Here is a 26,908-nt window from a genome sequence, read left to right as displayed (position 1 = left end):
CAGGAAAAAATAATCACACATACCATTATCTTTCTTCCATTTGTTTTAATTGGCCTTCTCTGAATCATTTCTGTTTCTGCCAGTGCTATTATTGAGGACTAGATTATGTCAGCACTATAAACTTGAATCACTAAGGTTATGTTTCAAGGATGAACTAGGTACACACTCATCTACTTATGTATGAGTGATAAGTTATTCCTCAGCCAGGTTGATTTTTCTGCACACAGAGTAGTAATCTGAATATGCCTGTGAATACAAATTGTCTCATTCACCCGTTTCAGTTCCTCATTCTTAAAAAAAAGATAAGTACAATTTATTTAGGTGTATATGTACATATTGGCATTCCACAAACATATACATGTAGGTCAGAGGGTAACTTTCAGGAATCAGTTTTCTCTTTCCATCATGGGGTTCCAGGAGCTGAACTCTGGTCATCAGGCTTTGGTGGTAAGTGCTCTTACTCGCTGAGCCATCTCACCTGCTTTTAGTTACTCATTTTTTCATCTCCACTGCTTTGAAGTGATTTTTTCTTGCCCCTTATTTCTTAAAATTTGAAGTTAGAGATAAATAGAAATTATAGATAACTCTTTTTTTGTTGTTGTTTTTTTGAAACAGAGTTTCTCTGTGTAGCTCTGGCTGTCCCAGATCTCACTCTGTAGACCAGGCTGGCCTCGAACTCACAGAGATCCGCCTGGCTCTGCCTCCCGAGTGCTGGGATTAAAGGCATGCGCCACCACTGCCCGGCTATATTTAACTGTTTATGTGGAAGAAATGGGGTGATACAAGGGAAATCATACTCTCTTAATAGGGATAGTCCGTCTGTGTCAACTAATGAAGACAGTGACTTTGAAGACAGCTCAAGACGCAATGTGAAGAAGAGAGCAGCGAAACGACCACCCAGAGCTGCCCCAGTGAGTCTGTTTTAATTAATTTAGAACCTAGTCGGGGAATCAGCAAAGAAAGATCTGGAAGGGACTCAGGTGATGGAATGGAAGAAAAGAGAACATTAGGATGGAGAGGTGCCGGAATTCTTTACAAGGAAAAAAGGTTAGTAATAACAAACTTCACAACAATAAAAAAATCAGTTACTTAAGTTCTGAAACAATAATGGAAGCATAGCTGTGTAATTGGCAGCTTAAGGCTACTTAAGATGATAATGATAAAATCAAATGTTAGCATTATTCTTATAGCTTTTGTATGCCTAATATTTCTACACTTAATAGGTGGCAAAGCATCGGAAGAAGCGGTCCCGAATAGTACGTAGTGGGAATGGCAAGAATGAATCAGTGCTGCCAACCAATGATCTCTTTGATGCTGTGAAAGCTGCCAAATGTGACATGCAGGTAAAGAAGTGTCTCCCCTCTGCTCCTCTTCCTCTTAACATCAATAAGAAATGTTCCTTATTTTGCCAATATGTACTTCACGGAAATTTAACCAATTTGTATTTGTTATCATTATTGATATATTTATATCCAACTTTATATTATCTTTTCTGTCTTCTCTCCTTTTACATGCTTCATTTTGGATGTCTTCCAAAGGACCTTAATATATTTAAGTACAACTGTCTCCTCCAACATACATACTGTCATATTGTTTGTCTATTTCCCTTCCTCAACAAATCAGATCTTATTTTATATAGTGTTTGTTTATATATGCCTACATTTTTTTCAAGTTTTTGTTTGTTATTCCTTCTTGAATCTCAAATATTCTGTAAAGAATCATTCTCTTTTATCTCCAGATTATCCTTTAAGAGGGTTTTATTAATAAAGCATTATATATTTTGCTTGTATAAAAATGTACTTGTTTATTAAAAACTTTTTACTACATAGAGAATCTTATAAATTAGTTTTTGAGACAGAGTATGACTATATAGGCCTAGCTAGACTGGAATTATGTATATTAGGCTGGCTTGGAACTTGCAGAGCTATACCTGCTTGTGCCTCACGAGTGCTGCGATTAAATGTGTATTCTACTCCACCCCAGAAACACCTTTTAAGGGTCCCATTCTAGCCCAGGCTGGCTTGTAATTGACTCTATATCCCATTCTGGTCTCAGACACAGAGAAATCCTCCTGCCTTAGCCTCCCAAGTGCTGAGGATACAGGCATGAGCCACTACCCTGGCTAGACTAGGTATCCTGAGATGATACATTTTTCTTTAGCATATTAAAAATACTATTCCCATTGCTTTTTGCCTTTCCTGTTGCTACTGAAAATCAGATATCATTAATTTAACACTGATCAATACAGTATTTTGGGGCTGGTGGGATGGCTTAGTGGGTAAAGCACTTGCCACTTAAGCCTGGTAACTGAGTTCAGTTCCCAGAGCCATGTAAATGTGGAAGAGAATCAGCTCCTGAAAGCTGTCATCTGACCTCCACATTTGTGATGTGCTCACACTCATACACACATCATATACACCCACAATGGTAAATAAAAACTTTAAATACAGAATTTTATAGTGGTGCTACATATCAGTGCTTCTAGTACAGTATCCACTAGCTATGTGTGATTGTTGAGCTTTTGAAATATAGTTTATACAACTAAGAATTTAATAATCTTATATGATTCAAGGCCATTATATTTGCATAGTTCTTATTTGTAAATGTTTTAGTTTGTAAAATGTTAAATGTATGGTCTTTGTAAATGATTCTTTTCTACTGTTTTGAAAATTTTCTTGGTTGTGTGTTCTGATGTCTTACAGGTTGTTTAAAGGTTAAGTTTCTTTTTTATTTGTTATGCTAGAGATCCACTAGCTTCCTGGATCTTAGAATTGATGTCGTTCAACAAGTATGGAAAATTCTTTTCAGATACTGCCCTTTCTTCTTTTTATTGTATTATAGAATTCAGTTAGATCTTAGAACTTTTCAGTCTCTTCTCTGATCCCTTTAATACTTCTTGGACTTCCATCTGTCAGCCTCTCTGAGTTGCATTTTGGACACTTTCATTGATTCAGCTCACCATTTGTTCTTCTGTGTAATTCATCCAGTGATGTTACCTGTAATCCATCCAGAGAAGTTTGTGTTTTTGTTAGATTAAAAAAATTTTTTTTTTATTTTATGTGTGCGCACCGTGAATATGTAATGCCCTGGAAATCCAGAGGAAGGCACCAGATCCTCTGGAACTGGAGTTAATGGGTGTTTGTGAGCCACTGTGTGCTGGGAACCAACCCTAGGCCCGCTGCAAGAGCAGCAAGTGCTCTTAACTGCCAAGCCATCTCTCCAGCCATGTGCAGTAAACTTTTACATTTTATTGTATTTCTCACAAATTTCTGCAAAGTTAACTCATTTTCAAATTTGACTGTATTTTTCTATTTTTATATGTATATTGCTTTAATCATATTGAAACAACCATTTTATATTTGGTGATACCTTCAATCTCATAACTGGATGCTTATAATTCTGTTGTCTGTCTGTTTTATGATTATTTCTTTAAATGCCTTCTTTCCTCATATGTTTTACTGGGTTTCTACTATGATCTAGTCATTTTCTCCAGAACTCTCTGTGTTAGAACTCTTTGGGTAAGGATCAAAGATGTGCTTGTAAGAGAGGAACCAGTGTTTGTTTCTAACATGGGAACACTTCTGAATATTTTTGCTGTTGTTGTGTTGAGGCAGAGTATCACATAGCCCAGACTTGACTTCAAACTCACCGTGAAGCTGTGGATGGCCTTGAATTCCTGATCCTTCTGCCTCCACCTCCCAAATACTGCAATTAGAAATGTTCACTACCATATCCAGCTGAGAATCACTTTTAATTAAGTTCTGTACCTGAGATTATTCTGGTCATACAGGTAGTAAGAATCTGGATGATAAGTCTGGTCCTAAGGGCTAAGTATGGTTATTTTTTTTTTTTTAGGAGAGATTCACTTTTCCTCTCTAACGATGCTATAGAATATGTTCTCTTGCTCTTCCCAATGGCCGAGTAGATTCATTTCCCATTTGAAAATGATTCTTCTTTTTCAAAGAATACAGCTGTAGGATTCAGCCTTATATGGGAGCCTTTTCTTGGACGGCTCTTCTTGGAATGATTATCTTAGGCTCTGTTTCCTATGCTGTGCATTCCATATAGCTATTTTGTTTAGTGAAACCCTTCCACCAAAAGTCAGCTTCCTACTTCCAGAATTGCTGCTTTCTCATTTTTGACCTATGTGAGGTTCTATCTTCCATTCTAGTTCAGCAATATGTTTAAAAGAGGTTTGTAATTTTTAATAAGAAATTTGCATATTTCACTTGGGAAGATCAAATAGGACAATCTGTTCTGTCATATTGTTGGAATTGAAATCATCCACACTTTTCTCCTAGTCTTTGGTGGATGAGTGGCTAGAAAACTACAAGCAAGATGAAAATGCAGGATTCTTGGAGCTCGTTAATTTTTTCATCCGATCCTGTGGATGTAAAAGTGAGGAAACTTGCCTACCTCTTCCTGATCCCTACCCTTCATGTTTAAAACTTTCCTTCTGCTTATGAGTACAGTTGAAATTGTCTAAGTAAAGAAGGTAAGACGAGAGCTAGCTTACTTAACTACACTTTTGATGTGTAAGTATTGGAAATAATTTAGTAGGGAACTATGTTGATTTTGAATCACAACCTTTTGGTGGAAAAGAATCTTGCTTTGGCCATGATAATGATAGGCACAGATTTAAAACTGGACTATCATACCCTTGGAGGCTTTTTCATTTTATTTTTTTTCTGAGATGGGGCTTTGATCCTGAAGCAATCCTCCTGCCTCACTCAATCTTCTGAGTACTGGGATTACAGGTATGCACATGACATCAAGTGCTTTTAGTCTTTGTATATGAAGCAATCTATTACTTGTTTCTATTTATCAACCATTTCACCTGTATTTTTCCTCAGCCTCTGGAGTGCTGGAATTGCAGGTGTGCACAAAACACTGAGTGACTTTTAGTCTTTATAGATGAGATAGTCTATTATTATTTTTCAGCCATTATGTTTTCTGTCTGATGCTGTGGAGCCCCTAAACTCTACATGCCAAGGCTTAGTTTATTGTGCCAGGGAGCATCAACTTGTTTTTATAAGATTTCATCATCTGGCCTAGTCTTTTTTTCTCTGTTTGTTTGGGGGAATTTTTTTAAACCATAGTTTTTCACTACATAATTCATTTATGTTTTTCAGAAGTTATTTCATAGCAGATGTACAAATGAATGGTGACAGGCTCATGAGTAGGGTGGATTCAAGTTGTCTGATTGCTCCCTAAGCTCGTCTCAATATTTCCTCTAGTTCATCCTCAGATGTATCTGTGTCTTATTATTTTCTTTTTATGTCTTGTCTCCTTCAATTTCCAGGCACTGTAACTCCTGAGATGTTCAAGATGATGTCCAACTCAGAGATCATCCAGCACCTAACAGAACAGTTTAATGAGGTGAAGGAAGCCAATCAGGATCACTTGCTCCTCTTAGTCTGAATTCAAAACCCAAGGCTCATTGCCCCTTTATTTCTGATTCTGGGAAATAGCTTTTATAAGGAAGAGTTCTATCTTTTTTAAAATAAAAGGGACTTACAGAATTTAGCTGGCATGCCTTTGGGACTGGGTGATATTCCACAATGAAGTATATAGAGTTACATTTTCACTGTGCTGTTGGGTTTTGACCTTCAAATCCCTGGACTTTCATGGACCTAGTAATTTTCCTATTCTTTCCATAAACCCTTTTGTAGGACTCAGGGGACTATCCCCTAATGGCTCCAGGCCCATCCTGGAAGAAGTTTCAGGGAAGCTTCTGTGAGTTTGTGAAGACATTGGTCTATCAGTGCCAGTACAGCCTCCTCTATGATGGCTTTCCTATGGATGACCTTATCTCCCTGCTCGTTGGCCTCTCAGATTCCCAAGTCCGCGCCTTCCGTCATACTAGTACCCTGGCTGGTGAGCACTCACACAACTCAGTGGGCTCTCCTGAGATTAATGAGGTGGAGGAAGCTTTTATTCCATGTTCTGGGTTTTCTTCCCCACCTGCATCAATGCTAATCAGTACCTTGTTGCTTGTATCCTAGACCTTCCTTCTGCTTCCCACTAGTGGATGTAGGAAAGGGGGAGACCACAGTAATGATTCCCAGTTTTTCTATCTTCTCAGAGCATACCCCTGGGGCATAAAAGAAGGCCAAAAGATGTTTCAGGAGAGAGCCATTTCAGGACAGGAAACCTTAGGACTGAAGGGTCACCCTGCTTTTTGTTTTCTTTATCCTTTGCCCTTTTGTTTTTGCACTCATGCTCTCTCTTCTGACTTGAACAATGGCTTCCTTGTTTCCTCTGACTCAAAGCCATGAAGCTAATGACTTCTCTGGTAAGAGTTGCTCTCCAATTGAGTCTGCACAAAGACAACAATCAGCGTCAGTATGAGGCTGAACGAAACAAGGGGCCAGAGCGGAGAGCACCGGAGCGACTGGAGAGTCTGCTGGAGAAACTGAAAGAGGTGAGAAAGGTTCCTGGCCCCTTCCCCTCTCTTCCAGCTTTCGTCTTCTGCAGCCCAGACATTATCAGGCTCTATAACTTTTCTCAGTAAGCACAGGCCTCAGGGAGCCTTTCAGATAAAGAAAAATAGGGACTGGCAACAGTTTTCCCGAACTCATCCTATCAGAAGTCATTGTGTATTCCTCTTGGTTTGGGACATAGACTCACAATGTTTAATTTGTAGAAATGTTAGAGTTTTCTGTATTTCCCTTTTATTCCATTTCCATTGGTCTGCAAGCATTATCAGCAGTGTTTAGATGTTATACTGGCATGCCAAGTTAAATTTGAACTTCATGTTAAATGTACAGTGCAGGTTATCATAGGGATGCTTAAAAACAACAAATGATAAGGGAGGCTAAGTTATTGGGAAATGGAAAGAGCACAAACCTTCCAGTCACACCTAGATACAAATTTTATCCTGGTAGTTGTTATAGAGGGCCTTATGTAGCTTCTAAAACTTGAGTTTCCTTTTCTTTAAAAAGAGTCATAATTCTTGTGGGAGGAATTGGGAGAAGGGAAAGAATATGACCAAAATATATTGTACAAAAAATATAAAAAAATTAAAAATAATTAAAGAGGTAATTCTTTCTACCTTCTAATCAATGTAAATAAGATAAGGATCGAATTGGCTACCCAGACACACAGTAAGTTTGTTTTGTTTTCCTTTTGGTAGGCTTTTCATCACTCTGACAGATACCTGAGAGGAACAGTTCAAAGAGGGAAGATTTTATCCTGGCTCATAGTTTCAGAGGTTTCAGTCAGTGTTCAGGTGGTTCCATGGCTTTGTGCCTGTGGTGAGGCTGACTATTAAAGCCTAGAGGTTATGATGGAGCAGGGCCACTTGCCTCATAGTAGAAGCAGTGAGGGGAGAGAAGGGTCTGGGGACAAGCTATTTCCTTCAAAGACATGACCCCAGTGACCTACATCATCCAGCTAAGTCTGGCTATCTCCTCATAAGTCCATTTAGCTATGAACTCATCTGTGGATTAATCCATTGATGGAGTTAGAACCCTCAGGATTCAGTCACCTCTTAAAAGTTTATCAGCAGGTAACTTACACACACACACACACACACACACACACAAACACACAAATCTTTTGAGGAGGCATTTTTAAACTATAATACCTTTGGCAGACATAAGCCTTGGGAAAATCTTTTAGACTGATTAAACTTCCAATAGCAGTGTTTGGGTCAAACACTGATATATCTGTCTTCTACTCCTTGCTAGTATCTGACTCTCCTCCACCTTGAGGTTGGTAGGACATACCATGTCTAACTATATCTATTGATGATTTTCCCAGTCCTCATAAAAAACAATTACTTCTCTGCTGTGCCAAAAGAGAAGGAAATAATTATTACAGTGTGCGTCTGTGTTTCTTAATTCTCACTTGTTCTCTTTTGCTATGGCACTGAGAATTGAATCCAAGGCCTTAGATCTGCCAAGTAGGCACTGTCACTGAACTGTATCAGCCTGAGAAGCAAAACTTTGTGTTACTCCATTCTCATGTGCTGTTTTTCATTGTTAGGATGATATAGATAATAATGTGTCATAGACCCACATTAGATCTGCAGGTGAGTTTTCTGTGGTTTCAGTTTCCCACAGTCAACAAAGGATCAAAAATCTCCAAAGTAGCTGGCCATGGTAGCACATGCCTTTAACCCTAGCACTCAGGAGGCAGAGGCAGGAAGATCTCTGTGAGCTCCAAGCCAGCCAGGCTGAATAATGAGGCCTTGTCTCAAAAACAAAAAGAATCCCAAAGTACAGTATGACTATTTTGAGAGAAGGGGAGGGGTGAGAGAAAGAGAGAGACCAAAGTTCACATAACATTATTCCAACATTGTTTCTCTGTGTAATTTACAAACTAGTTTCTCATAGGTGTACACACACATAGAAACACATAATACATTTTGAGCATCCTTAATCCAAAATGTAAATTCTAAAATGCTCTGCAAAACTTTTTGAGCACCAATATGACACTCAGAAGTTTTTTTCATTTTAGAGTGTATTTCAGATTTGGACTTGGAAACTGTGTTTCCAATGAGTAAAGTCTGTATAAATGTTCCAAAATCCAAAAACTAAAATCTGTATCACCAATTGTCCCGAGAATTTTATATAAAGATATATTCAACCTATGTGGATGGTTTTGATACTGTCTGTAGTTTAAACATTGCTTGAAAGTTTTGGTGTCTACTCCCTGTGAAAAGGGGGAGCTGCACTAGTGTGGGTCTTTGTTTTCATTTTCTGGACTAAGTTGTCATTCTCCCACTTTAGTCTCCCGACCATACTGTTTTCTTCTGTTCATTTGTGAATGTGTATCAACCCTTTAGTCCACTTTTCTGTAATATACTTTATTTTACTTTATAGTATTTCCTTACTTCCTTGATTTCCCACTGAATGGGACAGTACCTAGATTTTAGCTCTGTTTTTTCAAAATTTCTCTCCAAACAAGTGCATCTTGTCACCAGTGGTCTTTTCTCAGTTTCCCTTTTGTAGATGTCTGTAAAATTTGGTACTGATTATCTTTTAAATGTGAAAAACTTAAGATGTTATAGAACTTGATTATAATGAATACCATATACACAGTGCATTCCATAAACAATATTTCATTAGCTTATCTGTTTTGATAGCTTATAGTAAGTTATGGACATAGTAGTTCTTCAGCCCTAAAGGTTTAAGTATACCCTCTTAAAAGTAACATGTCTTTGTTACTCAATACCATTTTTTTCCGTCCCCAAAAGTCCTTTCTAACTAATCCAGGACTTAAGTAAGGATATTTGATGATGGTGTTTCTGGAGCCTCTTTTATTATTCTCTTCCTTCGAATAGGATCTTGTCTATGTAGGCTAGGCTGGCTTCAAACTCCTGGCTTCCTGAGCTAGAATTAGAGGTATGCACTAACACCTGACTTCCTCTTTTAATCTTACACAGAGTGTCTGCTTCCTCAGATTTCCCCCAATATATTGACATATTGAAGAAATGGGATTAGTTGATTCAAAGATGTTTTCTCCTTATAATTCTACTTACCCAGTATGTAGTTCATTTAGTCAAGGGTTTCTCAGCCATGGCATTATTGATGCTGGGAAACTGTCCTGGCTGTGTATTCTGTTAGCACTGTTCCCTTGCCTCTGTCTACTAGATTCCAGTAATGCCCAGCCTGACAACCAAAACTTTAAAAAATATTGATTTAAAAAGTCTTAATTTTTTGAGAATTTTATACAGTGCATTTTGATCATATTCACCCCTCCCCAACTCCTCCACCCCACTACTCTATACATTCAACTTTGTCCTCTCTTTTTCTTTTTCATCCATTAAGTCCTGTTTGTGCTTCCAATATAATCTTGGGTGTGCGGCCTCCATCAGAGTACAGTTTGTTTACCAGGGGCAACACTCTCAAAGGAAACTGACTCTCCCTTTACCACTAGCTATCAGTTTCTAGTAGCTTCTAGGCTAGGGGTGGGACTTCATGTAAATCTTCTTTTTCCATGCTGGGATTTGGCCTCCCTTGAGCTTGTAAGGGGCTTGTGCATGCTATCAGAATCACTGTGAATTCATATGCAGCCCTGCTGTGTCCACAGGATATTGTTTCCTTGTATTCATCTACCACTTCTGGCTCTTCTACAGTGATACCTGAACCCTGAGAGGAGGGGATTCAGACATTGCCAGATATCTTCTGGGTGCTGTGTTGGGTGTTGGGTTCACACTGGTCCTTGGAAAAAAGAAACAGAGGCACTCTAGGATGAATTTTATAGCCTTTTGAAGCTGCAGGGGAGTCAGCCTCTGGTGAACTGACTTCTTGTAGCCTTGGAATTTTTTTTTATTGTTACTCAGTTACACCTTTTAGCAAGTCAATTTCATATACCAAAACCTCTTATCTAAGCTCCCCAAAGAGACAAATGCCAGAGCAAATTCCCAGCTGCAGGACATCTCAATTTGCTGAGTACCTTCCACAACCAAGTTTTGCATAGGTTTTGAAACTTTAGGAAGCGCTCAGATAAGATTTTCATACTTCAAACAGAAGGTACCAGACACAGAAGGTAGCAGTCACAAAAGGCAGATAAAAGCCAGGTTCTAACACTCAGGAATCAAACCAGCTGTAGAACTTTGCAGGAACTCTTGCTACAGCCACATCTGGGAAACAGAATTGTCCAATTGAAAATTATTGATCCAGTCTCTTTCATCTCTTTTTATTGGTTATACTTTTATCAAAATGCACTTATTAAAAATTCATTTTGAGGCTGGTCAGATCACTCAGTGGGTAAAAACACTTATTTGCAAGCCTGAGTTCATACCTAACACCCACACGGTGGAAAGAGAACTGACTTCTGAAACTGACTTCTACATATATATATAATATATATATATATTATATATATATATTAAATATATATATGCTTCCCCTCAAATGAATACATTCAATACATTTTTTAAAAATTTCATTTCCCCAATTAATAGTAGTCAAAAACAAAACTGTCAGGTATGAATAGAATAACCCCAATCAGAAGGGACTTTTTTTTTTTGAAGATTTGTTATTTATGAAGAGGATGTCAGGTCCTCTGGAGCTGAAGTTACAGGTAATTTTGAGCCATGTGATATGGGTGCTGGGAACTGACCTTGGGTGCTCTGGAAAAGCAGTATGGGGGGGCTGGAGTGATGGCTCAGTGGTTAAGAGCACTGACTGCTCTTCTGGAGGACCAGGGTTCAATTCCCAGCACCCACATGGCAGCTAACAACTGTCTGTAACTCTGAGATCTGACACCCTCACACATCTAGACATGCAGACAAAACAGTAATGCACATAAAATAACGATAAATTATTTAAAAAAAAAAGGAAAAGCAGTATGTGCTCTTAACCACTGAACCATCTCTCCAGTCCTCAGGGACATTATTTTCTATCAAATACAAAGCAACCTTGAGGTATTAGACTACACTGCTTCTTCTGTAATTAGAAGGGAATATAGGATGCCTGAGCGTTCACAATATGTCCTTCAATAAACAGGAAGTGGGTAGATGTTAGATTTTTCTATATCTGTGATGTTATGTTGTTGAGGTACAAGAGGGATAGACTAACCTTGTTCCTTCATCCAGTTCCAAGAGAATCAAGAGGAGATAGAGGGGATGATGAATGCCATCTTCAGAGGTGTTTTTGTCCATCGGTACAGGTGAGTCAGTTATGGGCTCTTACTGAAGCTACTGTCCTTCGTGATAGCATGGGAAATGACAAGGTCCTTTGCAATGCTCAGTTATTTAGTTAGTTCCAGGACTATTTCAGCTGGAGTGAAAACTGACAGATAACAATGAATTTGTTAAGGTCTGGTTTATTCCACCCTGCAAAGGCTCTTGTGAGTTCTTCTGGGAAGGAAAGTCAGAGATCAAGATATTACTGAGTATTTTCCTTCTCTTTACCCTGCCCAAGTCCTGGCCCTGCTTCTGTCTTTGTAGAGTTGGAGACTTGAGCGCACAATGGCAGAGACCTGACAGATGGCTTTCCTGAGGCATGTCTGGCTCAGCAAGCCTTTTTCTAGCCTAGCCTGTGGTTTCACTGTGCTAAGGGTAGGGGAGTTTCATAGTGTTTGAAGAACTGATAGGATTAAATTTTACCTGTTTTAGAATTGGAGTATTTGTAGTATTGTCTCACTTTTGTCTATATTTCAACTTCTGATTCTCCAGAACTTTAATCATTTCTTGAAATGGAATTGAAAAATGGTACATTTTAGTCAACACTTAAGTGAACTTTCAGAATTGGCTTTTAAAGGAGTATGGGGATGTAGTTGTACAAGGTTAAATTATCTTTTATGCTGGTTGTAGAAAGAAGCATTTAATTTCATGTGTTTAGGTTGGAATGTGGAAATGAAAGGCCTAGTACAAACATAACTTCATTGAGAGTGCTATGTGGTAGGCCAAAAAGTAACGTTTGAGAGAAGATAATATGTGAGTTTGTCTCTCTGTCTAGGGACATCCTTCCTGAGATTCGTGCTATCTGCATCGAGGAGATTGGGTGTTGGATGCAAAGCTATAGCACCTCCTTTCTTAATGACAGCTACTTAAAATACATTGGCTGGACCCTGCATGATAAGGTCAGGTTAAATCTACCTCCTTCTCCCTGTTACCTGCTTCTTCTAACCTGTCCTGAACACTTCAGCTTTTCTTGTCTGCCACTCCAACATTGATATAGTGAGGTCATTTCACAGTGATCTCCCCATCAAGGCATTGAACCTTGAGATTACTGCAGTGCTGAGGGAGGTAGGACAAAGCAGGAATGAGAAAAGCATTCAGGAATCAAAATACCTTTGAAACCTTAGATGTCATGGAGAAAGAAGGTGTTCCCTATGAAACAGCAAATTGGTGATGGTAACACAAGTGTCAGAGTGCCAGCCAAAGGGATTCTTTTCATCATAATTGTCTAGTGCTCATAGGAGCCTTTTGCGTTTTCAGTGAGAAATCAGCTCTTTACTGTTTCTTACATCCTGAGAGTCCTTGGTGTAGAGATCACCCATGTCCAGAATGAAGAACAGTGAGGAGCACATGGAGGCTGTGTTGGGATTATTGGTCAGTCATGTTTCCCTTCTCCTGTCCCCTCCTCAACAGCACAAGGACGTCCGCCTAAAGTGTGTGAAGGCTCTGGAAGGGCTGTATAGCAACCAGGAGCTGAGCACACGCATGGAACTCTTTACCAACCGCTTCAAGGTAAGATGAGGACAACATTCCCAGGGTTGGCTCATTGTTATGGTTCCCATTTTCCCACCTCAGGTCTTTCCACCTAGCCTCTCTGGCAGACTGATAGCTATTCTGGATATAGTTCCTGCTCCCTCTGTGTTAGGAGCTTCAGATTTCAGGAGACTGTGATGTTTTGGAATGGATGCAGTGAGAGATTGGATAATGTTCTTTGCACAGGACCGGATGGTTTCCATGGTCATGGACAAAGAGTGTGAAGTGGCAGTGGAGGCTATCAAGTTGCTGACCCTTATCCTGAAGTGAGTTGTGGGAAGTGGGAAGGCAGCCTCACAGACTTGCCTTTGTACCCTCAAAAAAGCCCCTCCAGAGTTCTGTTCCCCACCTGTCACAATTGGCCTTCCTTGTGTGCAGATTGGAAGACAAAGGGCATTCCTGAGTTGTAGGATGGAAGGGTACTTCCCTATCTTTAACTCCCCCACTCTTCACTTAAACATTTTCTGTGAGTCATGTCCATGTAGGTGTTGCCTTATTTTGGTCTACTCCTGGCTATATGAGAGGACTCTCTCTCTCTCTCTCTCTCTCTCTCTCTCTCTCTCTCTCTCTCTCTCTCTCTCTCTCTCTCTCTCTCTCTCACACACACACACACACACACACACACACACACACACTTTCTCCTTTTTATTTTGCAGGAACATGGAGGGAGTGCTGACCAGTGCAGACTGTGAGAAAATCTACTCCATTGTGTACATTTCTAATCGTGCCATGGCCTCTTCTGCAGGGGAGTTTGTGTACTGGAAGTGAGTGGTGTGTGTTTGTCATACTATCCTCTGTCTGTCTGTCTGTCTGTCTGTCTGTCTCTCTCTCTCTCTCTCTCTCTCTCTCTCTCTCTCTCACACACACACACACACACACACACACACACACACACACACACACACTCACTCAGACACACACACTCTTTCTCACCTCTCTGCTCTACCTAGGGACTTAGCAAAATTCTTGAAGTCTCTCTTGTCCCTTTCCTTCCTCAATCTTGTGGGATTTCTGTGGCTCTCCACTTATTCATTTGTCCTCACTTCCTCCCATGCTATGCTCTTTCTATGTATCCATCCTACCAGGATCTTCTATCCTGAGTGTGAGGCAAAATCAGTGGGTAGCAGTGAGCGACGCCGGAGTCCACAAGCCCAGAGGACTTTCATCTGCCTTTTACTGTCCTTCTTTATGGAGAGTGAGGTAATGTAGGGAGGGGATGTAATGCCTATAAGTAGAGGACAAGAGGGGCAGTGGGTAGGAGGGTCCTGCTTACCAACAGCCACTTGCTGGAGTAGTTTGATGTGGCATCAGTGGATAATTTAATGGGAACCTTCTTTCACAGCATCACAACCATGCTGCTTACTTGGTAGACAGCTTGTGGGACTGTGCAGCGTCTTACCTGAAAGACTGGGAGAGTCTGATAAGCCTGCTACTGCAGAAGGACCAGAGTGCGTGCTTCATGGTAGCTGGGGTTGAGTATTTTGAACTTTCTAGTGTGAAACTGAGAGGTTTGGGGTTTTATTTTGTTTTGTTTTGTTTTTTGCCTGACTTGGAAAAAGCGGCAGAGGTGTCCTGGGGAGGGAATGTGGAGATGAAGGATGGCACATCTGTGGTTTTACTTTTGATCCTCTTTCTATCCCAGACCTGGGTGATATGCAGGAGAGAATGCTGATAGAAATCCTTGTGTCCAGTGCCCGGCAAGCTGCCGAGGGTCACCCACCAGTGGGGCGCATCACAGGGAAGAAGGTGGGCCCGAGTGGTGGGTTGTAATTGGTCAGTAGTATTGGAACCAGATGGCTATTGGCCGTCTTCACCTCTACATTCTGTGTTAGGGCCCCGGCCTTCCTCTTTTCCTTCTAAGACTCCCATCTCCATATAAAAGACATCTGAAGGATATGCTGAGTTTTTCTTCCTCATTCGGAGAAGTTCATGGAGCAGAAGTGTGTGCAGATACACCTGCCCTCTGTACCCAGTGTTTCTTCACAGTTTCCCACCCCTAATGACTAATCTTAGGGTCTGACTGCCAAAGAACGCAAGCTTCAAGCTTATGACAAGGTGAAGCTGGCTGAGCACCTCATCCCTGTCTTGCCCCAGCTCCTAGCCAAGGTAAGAGCATCTTGTATAGCCTAGGGTATAAGTGGTTGAGGGACCAACCCCAAGGCAGGATGGGGGAAGGATTTGCCTCTTGTCTCTTAATTAACAAGACACTCTCTCCACTACAGTTCTCAGCAGATGCAGAGAATGTTGCTCCCCTGCTCCGGCTGCTCAGTTACTTTGACCTCAGCATTTACTGCACTCAGCGCTTGGAAAAGGTGAGGAGGCAGCTCATTTTCTAGAACTTGATGCTCCCCTACTTATGTTAAGGGGTTTTCATTGGTTGGTTTGTTTCTGCAAGGCCCTGGGTTCAGAAAGAATCTATAGGCCCATTCTCTGTCTGTCTGTCTGTCTGTCTATCTATCTATCTCATCTATGTATTCATCCATCTCTTATCTATTTATATGTATCTGTCTGTCTACATACCTGCCTACCTACTACGTACCTATCCATCTATTCATCTATTCATCCATTCATCCATCCACCTAATCTTATCCCTAAACATCACTACTTTCATCCTCCTATGTCACTCTTCAGCTTATACTCCACCATACCTTGTCTCCCTCTTAGCACTTGGAGCTGCTTCTGCAACAACTCCAGGAGGTGGTGGTGAAGCATATAGAACCTGAGGTGCTTGAGGCTGCAGCACGTGGCCTCTATCTGCTCTGTAAGCCAGAGTTCACCTTCTTCAGCAGAGTGGACTTTGCCCGAAGCCAACTAGTGGATCTTCTGACCGATAGATTCCAGCAGGAGCTTGATGACCTAATGCAGGTGGTGCTAAACAGCAGGGCACCCCAAGGAGGGTAAGAGAGGGCCAGGATTAATGATGAGTTCTTGAGAAACTCTTGCTGTGAGCCTCTTTGTTCCTCAGTCGTCCTTCCCGGATGAGGATGAGGTATACAGTCTGACAGCCACTCTGAAACGTCTCTCTGCGTTTTACAAGTGAGCAGCTCTCCTGCCCCTTCCCTTTCTTCTAGTATTGATGGAGTTGATTGCCTTGGATGTGTCCCGGCATAACATTCACTTCTGTCTCCTTACAGTGCTCATGACCTGACTCGCTGGGAGATCTCTGAACCATGTTCTCGACTCATCCAGAAGGCTGTAGACACGGGAGAAGTTCCTCACCAGGCAGGTGATGGGCTGGACACACAGAGGCAGGGCAGATGACTCTCAGAACCTGTGTCTTGGAGGCCACCTTGCCCGGGCAGCCCCAGTCCTGGGGTGTGCAGTGGACTAGGGAGGAAGGTTGGGTGGGTTATCATTCTGTTCTTCTCTGAACAGTGCCTGGAAATAGCAATCCTCTTGGTATTCCTAGGAGCCAAGGAGAATGTTGAGGAATTCTAGGAGACTGAATAAACCAAAAAGATGTGACATTTTTGTCTAGGCTAGAAGCCTCTGGACATTGTCCAAAATAATCCCTTCTTTTCCATCAGAAAGGAATTCTGTTTCCCTGGTCTATCTTCTCTTTTCTTTATTGGGATGAGGTTTATTATTGTTTGTTTGATTGAGACAGGGTATCTCTGTGCATCCCTGTCTGTCTTAGAATTTGCTTTGTTGACCAGGCTGGCCTCAGACTCACAGAGATACTCCTGTCTCTGCCTCCTGAGTGCTGGGATTAAAGGCATGTGCTACCACACTCTGGCTTCTCTCTTCTTACTGATTGTGTGTGTGACAGTGCTGACACTTCCTCACTCTTGCTCTCTAGCCCCCTGATTTGACTCAAACCCCATTTTTCTGACATTTGTGGTTACAGGTGATTTTGCCGGCCTTGAGTCTTGTTTATTTTTCCATTCTCTGGACAGTAACGCACATTTCAGAGTCTACTTCCCATGTGAGTGTGGGTTTGAGGAGAGTGGGAATGGAGGAGCCTAAGTCTTCATTCCTCTTTGAAGCAAGCTGCTCTCTTTACAGAGGCAGCTGATGAGTCTGAAGAAAAGAATGGTAGCCTTCTGTGAACTTTGCCAGAGCTGCCTCTCAGATGTAGACCCAGAGATCCAGGAGCAGGTGAGCATGTGTGTCCTGCAGTTTGAGGAGACTGTTCTCCAGAGAAATGAGCTATGGAATTATAGTCTTTGTAAGTATTCTGATTTTTGCAATCATCCTTTTTTTCTCCCCAACAGGCTTTTGTCTTATTGAGTGACTTGCTTCTCATCTTCAGTCCTCAGATGATTGTAGGGGGACGGGATTTCCTTAGGCCCCTTGTCTTTTTTCCGGAAGCTACTCTCCAGTCAGAACTAGCCAGTTTCCTCATGGATCACGTCTTTCTCCAGCCTGGAGAACTGGGCAATGGTACAAGAACTCTAGGCCCAGAGCTTAGGAAGGGTTTGGGCTGAGCCTGGCTACAGTATCTTGGGCAGGAGGCCTAAGCCTGTGACTGGTTCTGTTTTTGCTGGGCAGGTCAGTCTCAGGAGGATCATGTCCAGATAGAGCTTCTGCACCAGCGGCGCCGCCTGCTTGCTGGGTTTTGCAAGCTGCTGCTCTATGGGGTACTGGAGCTAGATGCAGCCTCAGACGTTTTCAAACACTACAACAAGGTAATCAGATCCCCTGACATGAAAGACAAGTTGAACATAGCCCTGGCTTCAGACACTGCAGCATCTAAGAAAGGAAGTCAGTCAAGGATTGAGGACAGTCTGAGGGTATCGGGCTTAAAAGAGAAGTAGGAGAGAACAGCAGTAGGAGTTTAGAAAAAAGGACAAAGAAAAGAGTATGGGGGTGAATACTTAAATAGAAAAGGCTATTGGCTAGGAAATACCTTATTTTTCCAATTAAGAAATCTGTTTTCCCTGCTTTAAACCTAATCTACAGGATGGGATATTCGAGAAAGAAAACAGTGGGGAGAGTCAGGCCTCACAGGATAACCTATGGAATAGCTAGCTCCATTTCCTCAGCCTGCCATTGTATCCCTCTCTATTTACTGAGCACCTGCTGTACACCAGACATGCCAGGTCCTAGGGGAAAGCAATGAGCAGCACAGGAGCTCTTGTACAGAACTCTAGACTGAGGGGAGGGATGTGCAGACTCCATTGGTGTCTAAGGGTGGTACTGGTACACCACCCTTTTTCTCCGACAGTTGGGTTCAACCAATTCCTGCCCTGAGTTTTTTTTCAGTAAATGGTTTCTTTTGGACACTGTACTATTAGAGATGAGGTTTAGTCTGAGTTATTTGTGCTCACATTACTGTTTTCCTACCTTAGGCTCTTTGGGAAGGAGTTATAATTAAGGATGTGAAGGAAGAAACCAAAGAGATTTTTCCTGGTGGTTAATGTTACCTTCTTCACTTCCTCTCCCTCAGTTCTATGAAGACTATGGTGACATTATCAAGGAAACATTAACTCGAGCAAGACAAATTGACCGGTGTCAGTGCTCTCGGATCCTGCTCCTGAGCCTAAAACAGGTAATCTTGTCTAGATACCTTACAACTGTAGCATACTTTTCCTAGATTCCCACCTCATTGTCCAGTCCCAGCATCTCAGAGATGATGCTGCAAGATCTTTAAGGAGAGAAACTTTCTTGACTCATTTCTTGTAGCAGGTTTCTTCACACCTCATAGACCCTGTCTTAGTCATTGTTTTATTGCTGTGAAGAGAAACCATGACCAAGGCAACTCTTATAAAGTACTTTTAATTGGGGCCTTGCTTCCAGTTTCAGAGGTTTTAGTCCTTTATCATCACGGCAGAGAGCATGATGGCATGTAGGCAGTCACTGGAGCAGTAGCTAAGAGCTGCCTTCTGATTCTTAGGGCAGAAAGAGGGAGAGTGACATTGGGCTTGGCTTGGCCTTTGAAACCTCAGAGCCCACTCTAGTGACACACTTTCTCCAGCAGGGCCACACCTACAAATCCTTCTAATCTGTCTATTCCTCTAGCAAGGCCACACCTCCTAATTTTTCTAATCCCTGGTGACTAAGCATTCAGAGCAGGCAGTTTCCCCTTCCCCAGGCCCCATAGAAATCAGTTATTAACACCAATACTAAAGTGATAGGGAATTTTAAAATATTTTATTATTTTTATTTAAGTAGGTGTTCTACCTGCATGCATGTCTGTGCATCATGTGCCTATGGAGCCAGAAGAGGGAGTCAGATCCAATCCCTGGGACTGGAATTATAGATGGTTGCAAGCCACCATGTGGGTGCTGAGGATTGAATCCAGGTGCTCTGGAAGAGCAGCAAATGCTCTTAGCCACTGAGCCAGCTCTCCACCCTCTAGGGAATTCTTGATTACTTTTTAGACTGTTTTTTTTTTTACAACCTCTTTTCATTTATGACAGACATTTAATTTTTTAAAAATTATTTATTTTGTGTGTATTGCTGGAGTGGGAAGGAAGCATGTATTATTGTGTAAGTGTGGAAATCAGAGGAAAGTGTGGAAATTGGTTTTCTCCTTCTACTATGTGGGTTCTAGGGATTGAATTCATGTTGTCAGCCTTGGTAGCAAGCACCTTTACTTGCTTTACATTTCACCAGCCTGATCAGCGACATTTTTATTCATCACTGTAGAGCTAAAATGCTGAGGATGGTGCTCAATGGTATGGTGAGACTGTGTGTGATTACCCAAGAGCACATTTTTAAAAACTCTCAGCAGGGTGGAGGTGCTCTGCTGTAGGGGGTCAGGATGTGGATGTATCTAGGGAGGAAAGATAGAAGATGGCACTCCACACCCCAAGCCTTGTGGAGTCTTGAGTAGAGAAGAGAGTTATGCTTTTCTAAAACTCCCTTGTCTCCTTTTCCAAATGTGCCTTGTCTCCCGGACACAGCTGTACACAGAACTGATGCAGGAGCAGGGCCCTCAGGGCCTGACAGAACTGCCAGCCTTTATCGAGATGAGGGACTTGGCCAGGAGATTTGCCTTGAGCTTTGGACCCCAGCAGCTTCACAACCGAGACCTTGTGGTCATGCTGCACAAGTGAGGAAGGGAGTGCTGGTTGGAGGTCGGGCACAGGGAGGGCAGGGAGTCAGGTCTTGGTGGGAAGGGTAACCATGTGCAGAAGCGGCAGGCAGGCTGGTGGTAAGTGTGGCTTGGGCAGCAAGGATCTGGGGATGATAAACTTGGCTAGGATAGTTCAGACTCTAACTGAAATAATTCTACCCAATCAAGGGAAGGCATCAAGTTCTCATTGTCTGAGCTTCCTCCTGCTGGCTCTTCTAGTGAGCCACCAAATCTTGCATTCCTGGAGCTCCTTTCAGAGTTCTCCCCCCGCCTCTTCCATCAGGACAAGAAACTACTGTAAGTTAGTGGTTGAGTAGAGATGTGGATTTACAGAAGAGTCTGGGGAGGGCTCGGTTCATTTATTCTCTGTCCCATCCCTTCTTAGACTATCCTATCTGGAAAAATGTCTGCAGCGTGTCTCCAAGGCACCTAGCCATCCCTGGCGTCCAGTTACCACCTACTACCACTCCCTCAACCCTGTAGAGAACACAGCAGAGGCCAGTCCTCAGGGACCCCCCTACTCCAAGAAGAGGCGTGTTGAAGGTAAGGGGTCAGGGTTGGGGTAGGTAGGCATCAGTGTGTTCAGCACCACATCCTAGTTGCCTTTGCCTGATAATAGGAGATAGGTCTTAGTCTCCTTCAAACTTACACTTTGTGGAATATTTCATCAGGCACCAGCTGTCATTCATTTTCTTCATCATTTGGCTAGCCAGTTTAAAATACCAAACTTGAGAAAATGACATAGAAACTAATGATAAGCCAAAGATTGAACCAAGCAGTCTTTTCAGGGTGCACGTCCTTGACAGCAAACAATGTACTGATTTCTCAAGTAACTTTCAGATCACCACTTGTCTTAAAATTTACCTAATGTCTTTAATTTGCTTTTTTTTTTACATTGTCTCAAGTAATAGTCTAATCAATTTGATATGCTAATGTGCATTTGCTAACATGCACTTTAAAATGTAATTTTAAAACCATTAACAGTTTTAATGAGATGTAATTTACATACCATAAAAGTCAAAGTCATCTTTTTAATGTGTGTGCTTCGATGGCTTTTGTTTCCTCAACAAGTTTTAATTGTGTGTTTGTGTGTATGTGTGAGGGTTTGCGAGGGAGAGAGAGAGAATATGTATGTGAGCACAGGTACCTGTGAACTGAACTTGGATCTTTTGAAAGAGCAGTACATGCTCTTAACTGCTGGCCGTCTCTTCACTGCTTTTTTTTTTTAATTTTAGTTCTTAATAGTTCTTAATCTTTTTTGTTTGTTTACATTCTTGTTGTTGTTTTGTTTTTAGAGACAGCGTTTCTCTTTGTAGTCCTAGCTGTCCTGGAACTCACTCTGTAGACCAGGCTGGCCTCAAACACACATCGATCTGCCTGCCTCTGCCTCCCTAGTGCTAGAATTAAAGGCATGCACCACCACTGCCCAGCAGGTTTTTAATCTTTAAGTGAGAATTTAACATTTTAATTTTGTTTATTAGTCTTAAAATTATTTTAAGTGTATGATGCATATAGCATGCACTTGCCATGTTGTTCATGAGGAGCTTAGAGGACAGCGCTGTAGAGTTGATTCTCTCCTTTACATGGATTCTGAGTATTAAACTCAGATTCGGAGCTTTTCCAGCTAGCAGTTTTATGTGCTGAGCTATCTCACCATCCCACCAGTCTTTAATGTTCAGACACTCTGATTGCTTCAAAAGAAACTATATCCCTGTTACATCAGGGTTCTCCCTGTCCTCCCAACCCTGGGCACTGTCACTGATCTTCCTCTCTCTGAATTTGCCTCTGGCAGACACTTTGTCTAAACAGCACCAATACATTATGTGGCTTTGTGTGTGTCTATTCTTTTGCTTAGTCTGTTTTGGGGGTTCTTTCTATAGCAGAATAGTAGTCCATTGTATGGCCATTACCTATTTTACTCGCTCATGAGTTGATTAACATTTGAGTTGTTGCCGTTGTTGGTGTGCATAGTGCTGCTAAAATTCTTATGCAAGGTTTTGAGTAGATATATCTTGAGATATACTTAGGAATGGAATTTCTGGCTTGGTCATATTGAAGCTCTACATTTAATTTTATAATGAGATACCAAACTATTCTCCAAAGTGCCTGCATCATTTTACATTCCTACCAGCAATGATTAAGTGCTTCCTTTCTATATATTTGTGACTGTCTGGGTTTCTTCTTTGTATTTTCTCTCTCTCGCATTGACTGAATTGGTATCTCATTCTCTTCAGTTTGTATTTCCCTACTGACTAACAAAATTGAGTTTTCTACTTCATGTTCTTATGGACAGTTGATATTTGGTGAATTGCTTATTAAAACTTTTGTCCATTTTTTTTTGTTTTTTTGAGACAGGGTTTCTCTGTGTAGTTTTGATTCCTGTCCTGGATCTCGCTCTGAAGACCAGGCTGGCCTTGAACTCACAGAGATCTGCTTGGCTCTGCCTCCTCAGTACTGGGATTAAAGGCGTGCGCCACCACTGCCCAGTTGTTCATTTCTTTTTGAGACAAAGTCTTGTGTAGCCTAGGCAGGACTTGAACTCTGTATAGTGGAAGATGACCTTGAACTTCGGATTTCTCTGCCTCCACTTCCCAAGTATTGGGGTGACTGACAAACTTTAGCCACCATGCCCACCTTCTTTTTTTCATTTAAAATTGTGTTGTCTTTTTATTGATAAGTTGTTGAGGGTTCTTTACACATTCTAGATAGATCTTTATTAGGTAAAGAGATACAAATATGTTCTCAAATTCTTTGAGTTACCTTTTTATGCTGTTGGTATTCTTCTGTTATTTTTATTTTTGTTGATATCCCTAATTAGGGTGAATTCTGCCTTACCTATTTTTTAATTTTTTAAACTTGAATATGTAATGTCTAATTGGCTAATTAACCATTGACTAATCCAAGTTCATAAAGATTTACTTATGACTACAGCCCCTGCTGTCTATAATCCTTCATATAGGTTAACGGCAGCAACTTTTGGGTTGTTGGTTTCTGTGTATATACATGGTTACAGAGGAGGAAGAGAGTTAATAGAGGAATGCTCACCCCTGGCAAATGGTGACATTTGACTGATGTTTTAAAATCACCACCTGGATTTTCTCGGGGAAAGAGGGCCTCCGGTGTGGACACCTCAGTTGGTGGCATCTTCCTTCTTTGCCCTCTGTAGTTGGCAGAGAAAGTACTCAGCCTTCTTGGTAAGATGACATTAGCATTGCCATCCTTCCATCTTCTGACTTCAGAAAACCCTGTCTCCCTAGCCCTTATGCATCCACTCCAGCCTCTGGTCCCCAAATGGTTATCAATCTAGAATGGATAGGATTTCAGAATTCTAACAGACAACTTAAATTTGGGGAATCAGTCATCTCCCACATTTGTCATCAAATGTTTATGCCCTCTGTGAAGTGGATATTTTTCTCTATCTGCCTTATTTCCTAGATAAGTTGTATTTGCTAGGACAGGAGCTATACATAATGACACAGCATCATACTGTACACACAGGTACATTGTTACGTAGGGCTCTGCTCATTGAGGTGGAATAAAATAAGGCCACATAGATTTTCCATTCTTTTGTGCTTAACTTTCCCTAAAGAAACTCTGGAGAGGTTTTGTAAAAGCAACCCATGTCAGGTTCCTGATCTATTTAATATGCGTATCTGCTTCTTTGTAGGTCCCTGTAGGCCTCAAGGAAAAGAGCCTTCATCCCAGGAAGAAAGCCTTCAACTGAACAGTAGCCCCCCAACACCTACCCTTACCTCCACAGCACTGAAGAGGAGGCAGTCCCTGAGGCCAGTGGGCCAGAGGCAAAAAGGTAGACCAGGACCAGGACCAGAGATGATCAGCAGGTGAAGCCAGAGGATGGTGTTTCTGTTCTTCCTCCCACAGCACACTCTGATGTTGGTGTGCTTTTCTGTTGCTTTTATGGCTGCAAAATGTCTCCCTCATACTCCATGCTGTTCTCTACTCTTTTTACCCTTTGCTTTTTCTCAAACCGTGTCACTGACCCTGCTTTATTCTCAACAGTCAGCAACTCTCAGGCACCCAGAGGTTGAAGATGTCAAGTGCACAGTCTCTCCAGATTCATTGTGATCCTTCAGGCTCTGGTTTGGGCAAGCAACTAACCCGGTGAGGTTCCCCTTTCCCATGCTGCTGTCACCCACTCTGACTCCTTACCTGAGCCGGTGCTCCTTGAATTGTCTTGGTCCCAGAACACTCCTTCCAGCATACATAACATGCTTCTCCAGTGTGTAAAGGGCTACTCCACCTGCTGCTGGAAGTCCGTCTTTCCCTGTGCCTATGAGAATCTACTCAGGGTCTGGAAGGAGGACCATCTGAAAACCTGTACTCTTTGCCACTACCACAGACTCAGCCTTATGGAAGAGGATGGGGAAGAAGAGCTAGGACTTCTGGATGAATCATGTGAAGAATGGCAAGGTGGAGACAAGGTATGGACCCAGTAGTACCTTTCCCCAAAACTAGAGTCTGAGATGCCTGTTACCAGTTCATGATGCCCTTGTTTCTGAAAGCTGCTAAAGGTTGTTGGAAAGAATCATAGACTGAAGGAGGAAAAGTTGCAGACTTTGTTTAGACTTTACTTTTATTAAATAAGGAGCCCAGGAATGATCAGAGGTCATTCACATGTACAATCTCAGTACTTGGGAGACTGAGACAAGAGGATTACTATGAGTTTAAGGCTACCCTGGCCTACAAAGTGGCTTCCAGGCCAGCCTTGGCTATCCAGTGAGACCCTGCTTTGAAAACTGAAAGGAAAAGAAGTTAGAAATTTAAAGGCCAGCAAGATCATTTAGCAGATAAAGGTCCCTCTTTCTAAGCCTGAAGGCTTGAGTTCAGTTCCCAGAACCCATGTGGTAGAAGGAGAGAAATTATTTCCAAAACTTGTCCCCTGACCTACACACAGTGCACACACTCATTCTTTCTCTTTTTCTCTAACACACACACACACACACACACACACACACACACATACACACACACACACACACACACACACACATAAATAAATAAATCTTTAAAAAAAAGGAAAAAGGATTGGAGCAGCACATTCCTTCACAGTTCCAAGATCAATATTGTTGCCACTGAATTTCCCAACAATTGAAAGAGTTCTTAGAGCCAGAGACAGAAGTCCCTCAGCCCATTCCAGCCACACCATTCCTTTTCTCCTCTTTCCTAACAAGGCTGCCTATCCTTGTCCCCCACTCACCCTTTTTCTTCCCTGCTACCTGATTTCTTAGATGGTTGATCAGATCTAGTAAGCAAAACAGAGAGCTTGAAGTGAGGTCAACTGAATGTGAGTCCTTAGTTTCATACCAGGCTAGCTGTTGCTTGTCTCAGTCTCATTTCTCCATCCTTACAATGGAGCGTTTATACATAGTGTAGAGTACAAAGCGTTAGTTCAGAGAAGCATGGACTATAGGCTTATAAATGGCAGACATTTATTCCTTCAGCTCTGAAAGCTAAAAGTCTTGAGTTCTGGTAAGCACAGATGGTTTCTGGTAAGGGCCCAGTGCTAATTGCAGGCTGTCTCACACGCAGGCAAGAACAAGCTAACACTGGCCTCTTGTAAAGGCACTAACATAGTTGTAAGGGCTACACCCTCTCACCTAAACACATTCCGAAGGTCACCTCTTACTTCTATGGGCCCCAAGGGTTAGGATCTCAACATACATATCAGGTAGGTCTTGCAGGAGGTAGAGGGGAGGACAGCCTGCAGACAATCAATCAGCACTGAGCTAATACTGTGTGCTGTTATTTTAGTGTCTTCTCTGGGGAGGGGAGAAAATGGATAGAATAGGAGAATGGAGGCTTTGTGCTCAGAGGAAAATCCAAATAGCACCTTGAACTTCTGTTCAAATAACCTGTGTAGAGTTCTAGGACAATCCTACTCTCTAGCTCCAGAGCTGAATGTATGTAAAGGGTTCAGCCAGCAGGCCATAGGAGGAGTCAGTTCTGTGATTTATCCCTTGAGACGTCAGAAGGAACCATGTTTCTGTTGGTGGGTATAATTTAGAACAGCCTTTCTAATTTTTTACTCCATTTGCTTCAGCTGCTTCATAGCCCTTCTTCTTCCAGTGAGCGTGGGCTGGACCTATTAGATACTACAGAGCTGAACATGGAGGTGAGCATTCCAGAGCTGGTGTGTGTGTCCTTGGAAGTGATGGTGGCCAGATGTCTATCCATCCAATAGATGGAAGACCAGAACCTGTGGGCAGCTCTATGTGGTCTTCAGGAGCCCTTGTGGGGAACTAGAATGGCTACCCTAGAACACACAGCCTTCAGTTTACTATTTGGTCTCTTCTCACCATGACTCCATGTCTTATATTCTCTTTCTCGTTGCAGGATTTCTGATGGAACTTTGGGCCCCTCCCCTTCTCTACTTCCCACTTAAAGGCCATGAGTGAGCAGAAGGAAGGAGTAAAATGAAGTATTCCTTTGGGCCCCAGCCAAGTACTTTAAAGGAAAGAGAAATGGCCTTGTTTTTCAAACCTCCATTTCTTTCTGAAGTGGGGGCTATATAGAGAAGCCATGAGCCCTGTCATCCTTAATGCACCAGAGCTCTATGCTTCTGCCTGTTTGCAGGGTTGGAGTTGGGTAGGGGGCTTCACCTCAGCACTGGAGTTTAGTAAACCTTTGGTTTTCTATTTGGTACTTCTTCCCAGAAACACTGCCAAGCTCTAAATACAATCTCTCAATAAACATGTTCA

The 26,908-nt window shown here is 41.9% G+C and overlaps 1 protein-coding gene across 1 annotated transcript; it reads left to right on the top strand.

The window, feature by feature from the left end:
- The first annotated feature begins 405 nt into the window (after positions 1-405).
- Positions 406-26,908, top strand: Stag3 (stromal antigen 3). The gene is made up of 30 exons (XM_052755007.1): positions 406-447; positions 1,224-1,343; positions 5,673-5,877; positions 6,303-6,424; positions 11,549-11,622; positions 12,414-12,537; positions 13,049-13,147; positions 13,355-13,434; positions 13,825-13,932; positions 14,254-14,368; positions 14,511-14,616; positions 14,811-14,914; positions 15,182-15,274; positions 15,391-15,480; positions 15,833-16,033; positions 16,134-16,204; positions 16,303-16,390; positions 17,016-17,093; positions 17,174-17,266; positions 17,383-17,551; positions 17,660-17,796; positions 18,558-18,659; positions 20,017-20,165; positions 20,358-20,486; positions 20,575-20,732; positions 23,857-24,031; positions 24,210-24,311; positions 24,550-24,631; positions 26,251-26,322; positions 26,544-26,908. The coding sequence occupies exons 1-30, from the start codon at positions 406-408 to the stop codon at positions 26,550-26,552; spliced, it is 3,297 nt and encodes a 1,098-aa protein (XP_052610967.1). The 3' UTR covers positions 26,553-26,908.

This window comes from Peromyscus californicus, unplaced genomic scaffold, assembly GCF_007827085.1.
Source record: "Peromyscus californicus insignis strain IS unplaced genomic scaffold, ASM782708v3 Scaffold_2__1_contigs__length_46816999, whole genome shotgun sequence".
Lineage (NCBI taxonomy): Eukaryota > Metazoa > Chordata > Mammalia > Rodentia > Cricetidae > Peromyscus > Peromyscus californicus.
Note: the sequence above shows the minus strand (reverse complement) of the source record. Positions and strands in the feature narration are given on the sequence as shown.

What these genes read in the sequence shown, in the direction of transcription:
- Stag3 (XM_052755007.1), top strand. Translation starts at nt 406, where the DNA reads ATGGGGTTCCAGGAGCTGAACTCTGGTCATCAGGCTTTGGTG. An exon ending in GTTTTTGTCCATCGGTACAG is followed by an intron (nt 11,623 to 12,413) that starts GTGAGTCAGTTA and finishes CTCTCTGTCTAG; the next exon opens with GGACATCCTTCCTGAGATTC. An exon ending in CATCAGGACAAGAAACTACT is followed by an intron (nt 20,487 to 20,574) that starts GTAAGTTAGTGG and finishes ATCCCTTCTTAG; the next exon opens with ACTATCCTATCTGGAAAAAT.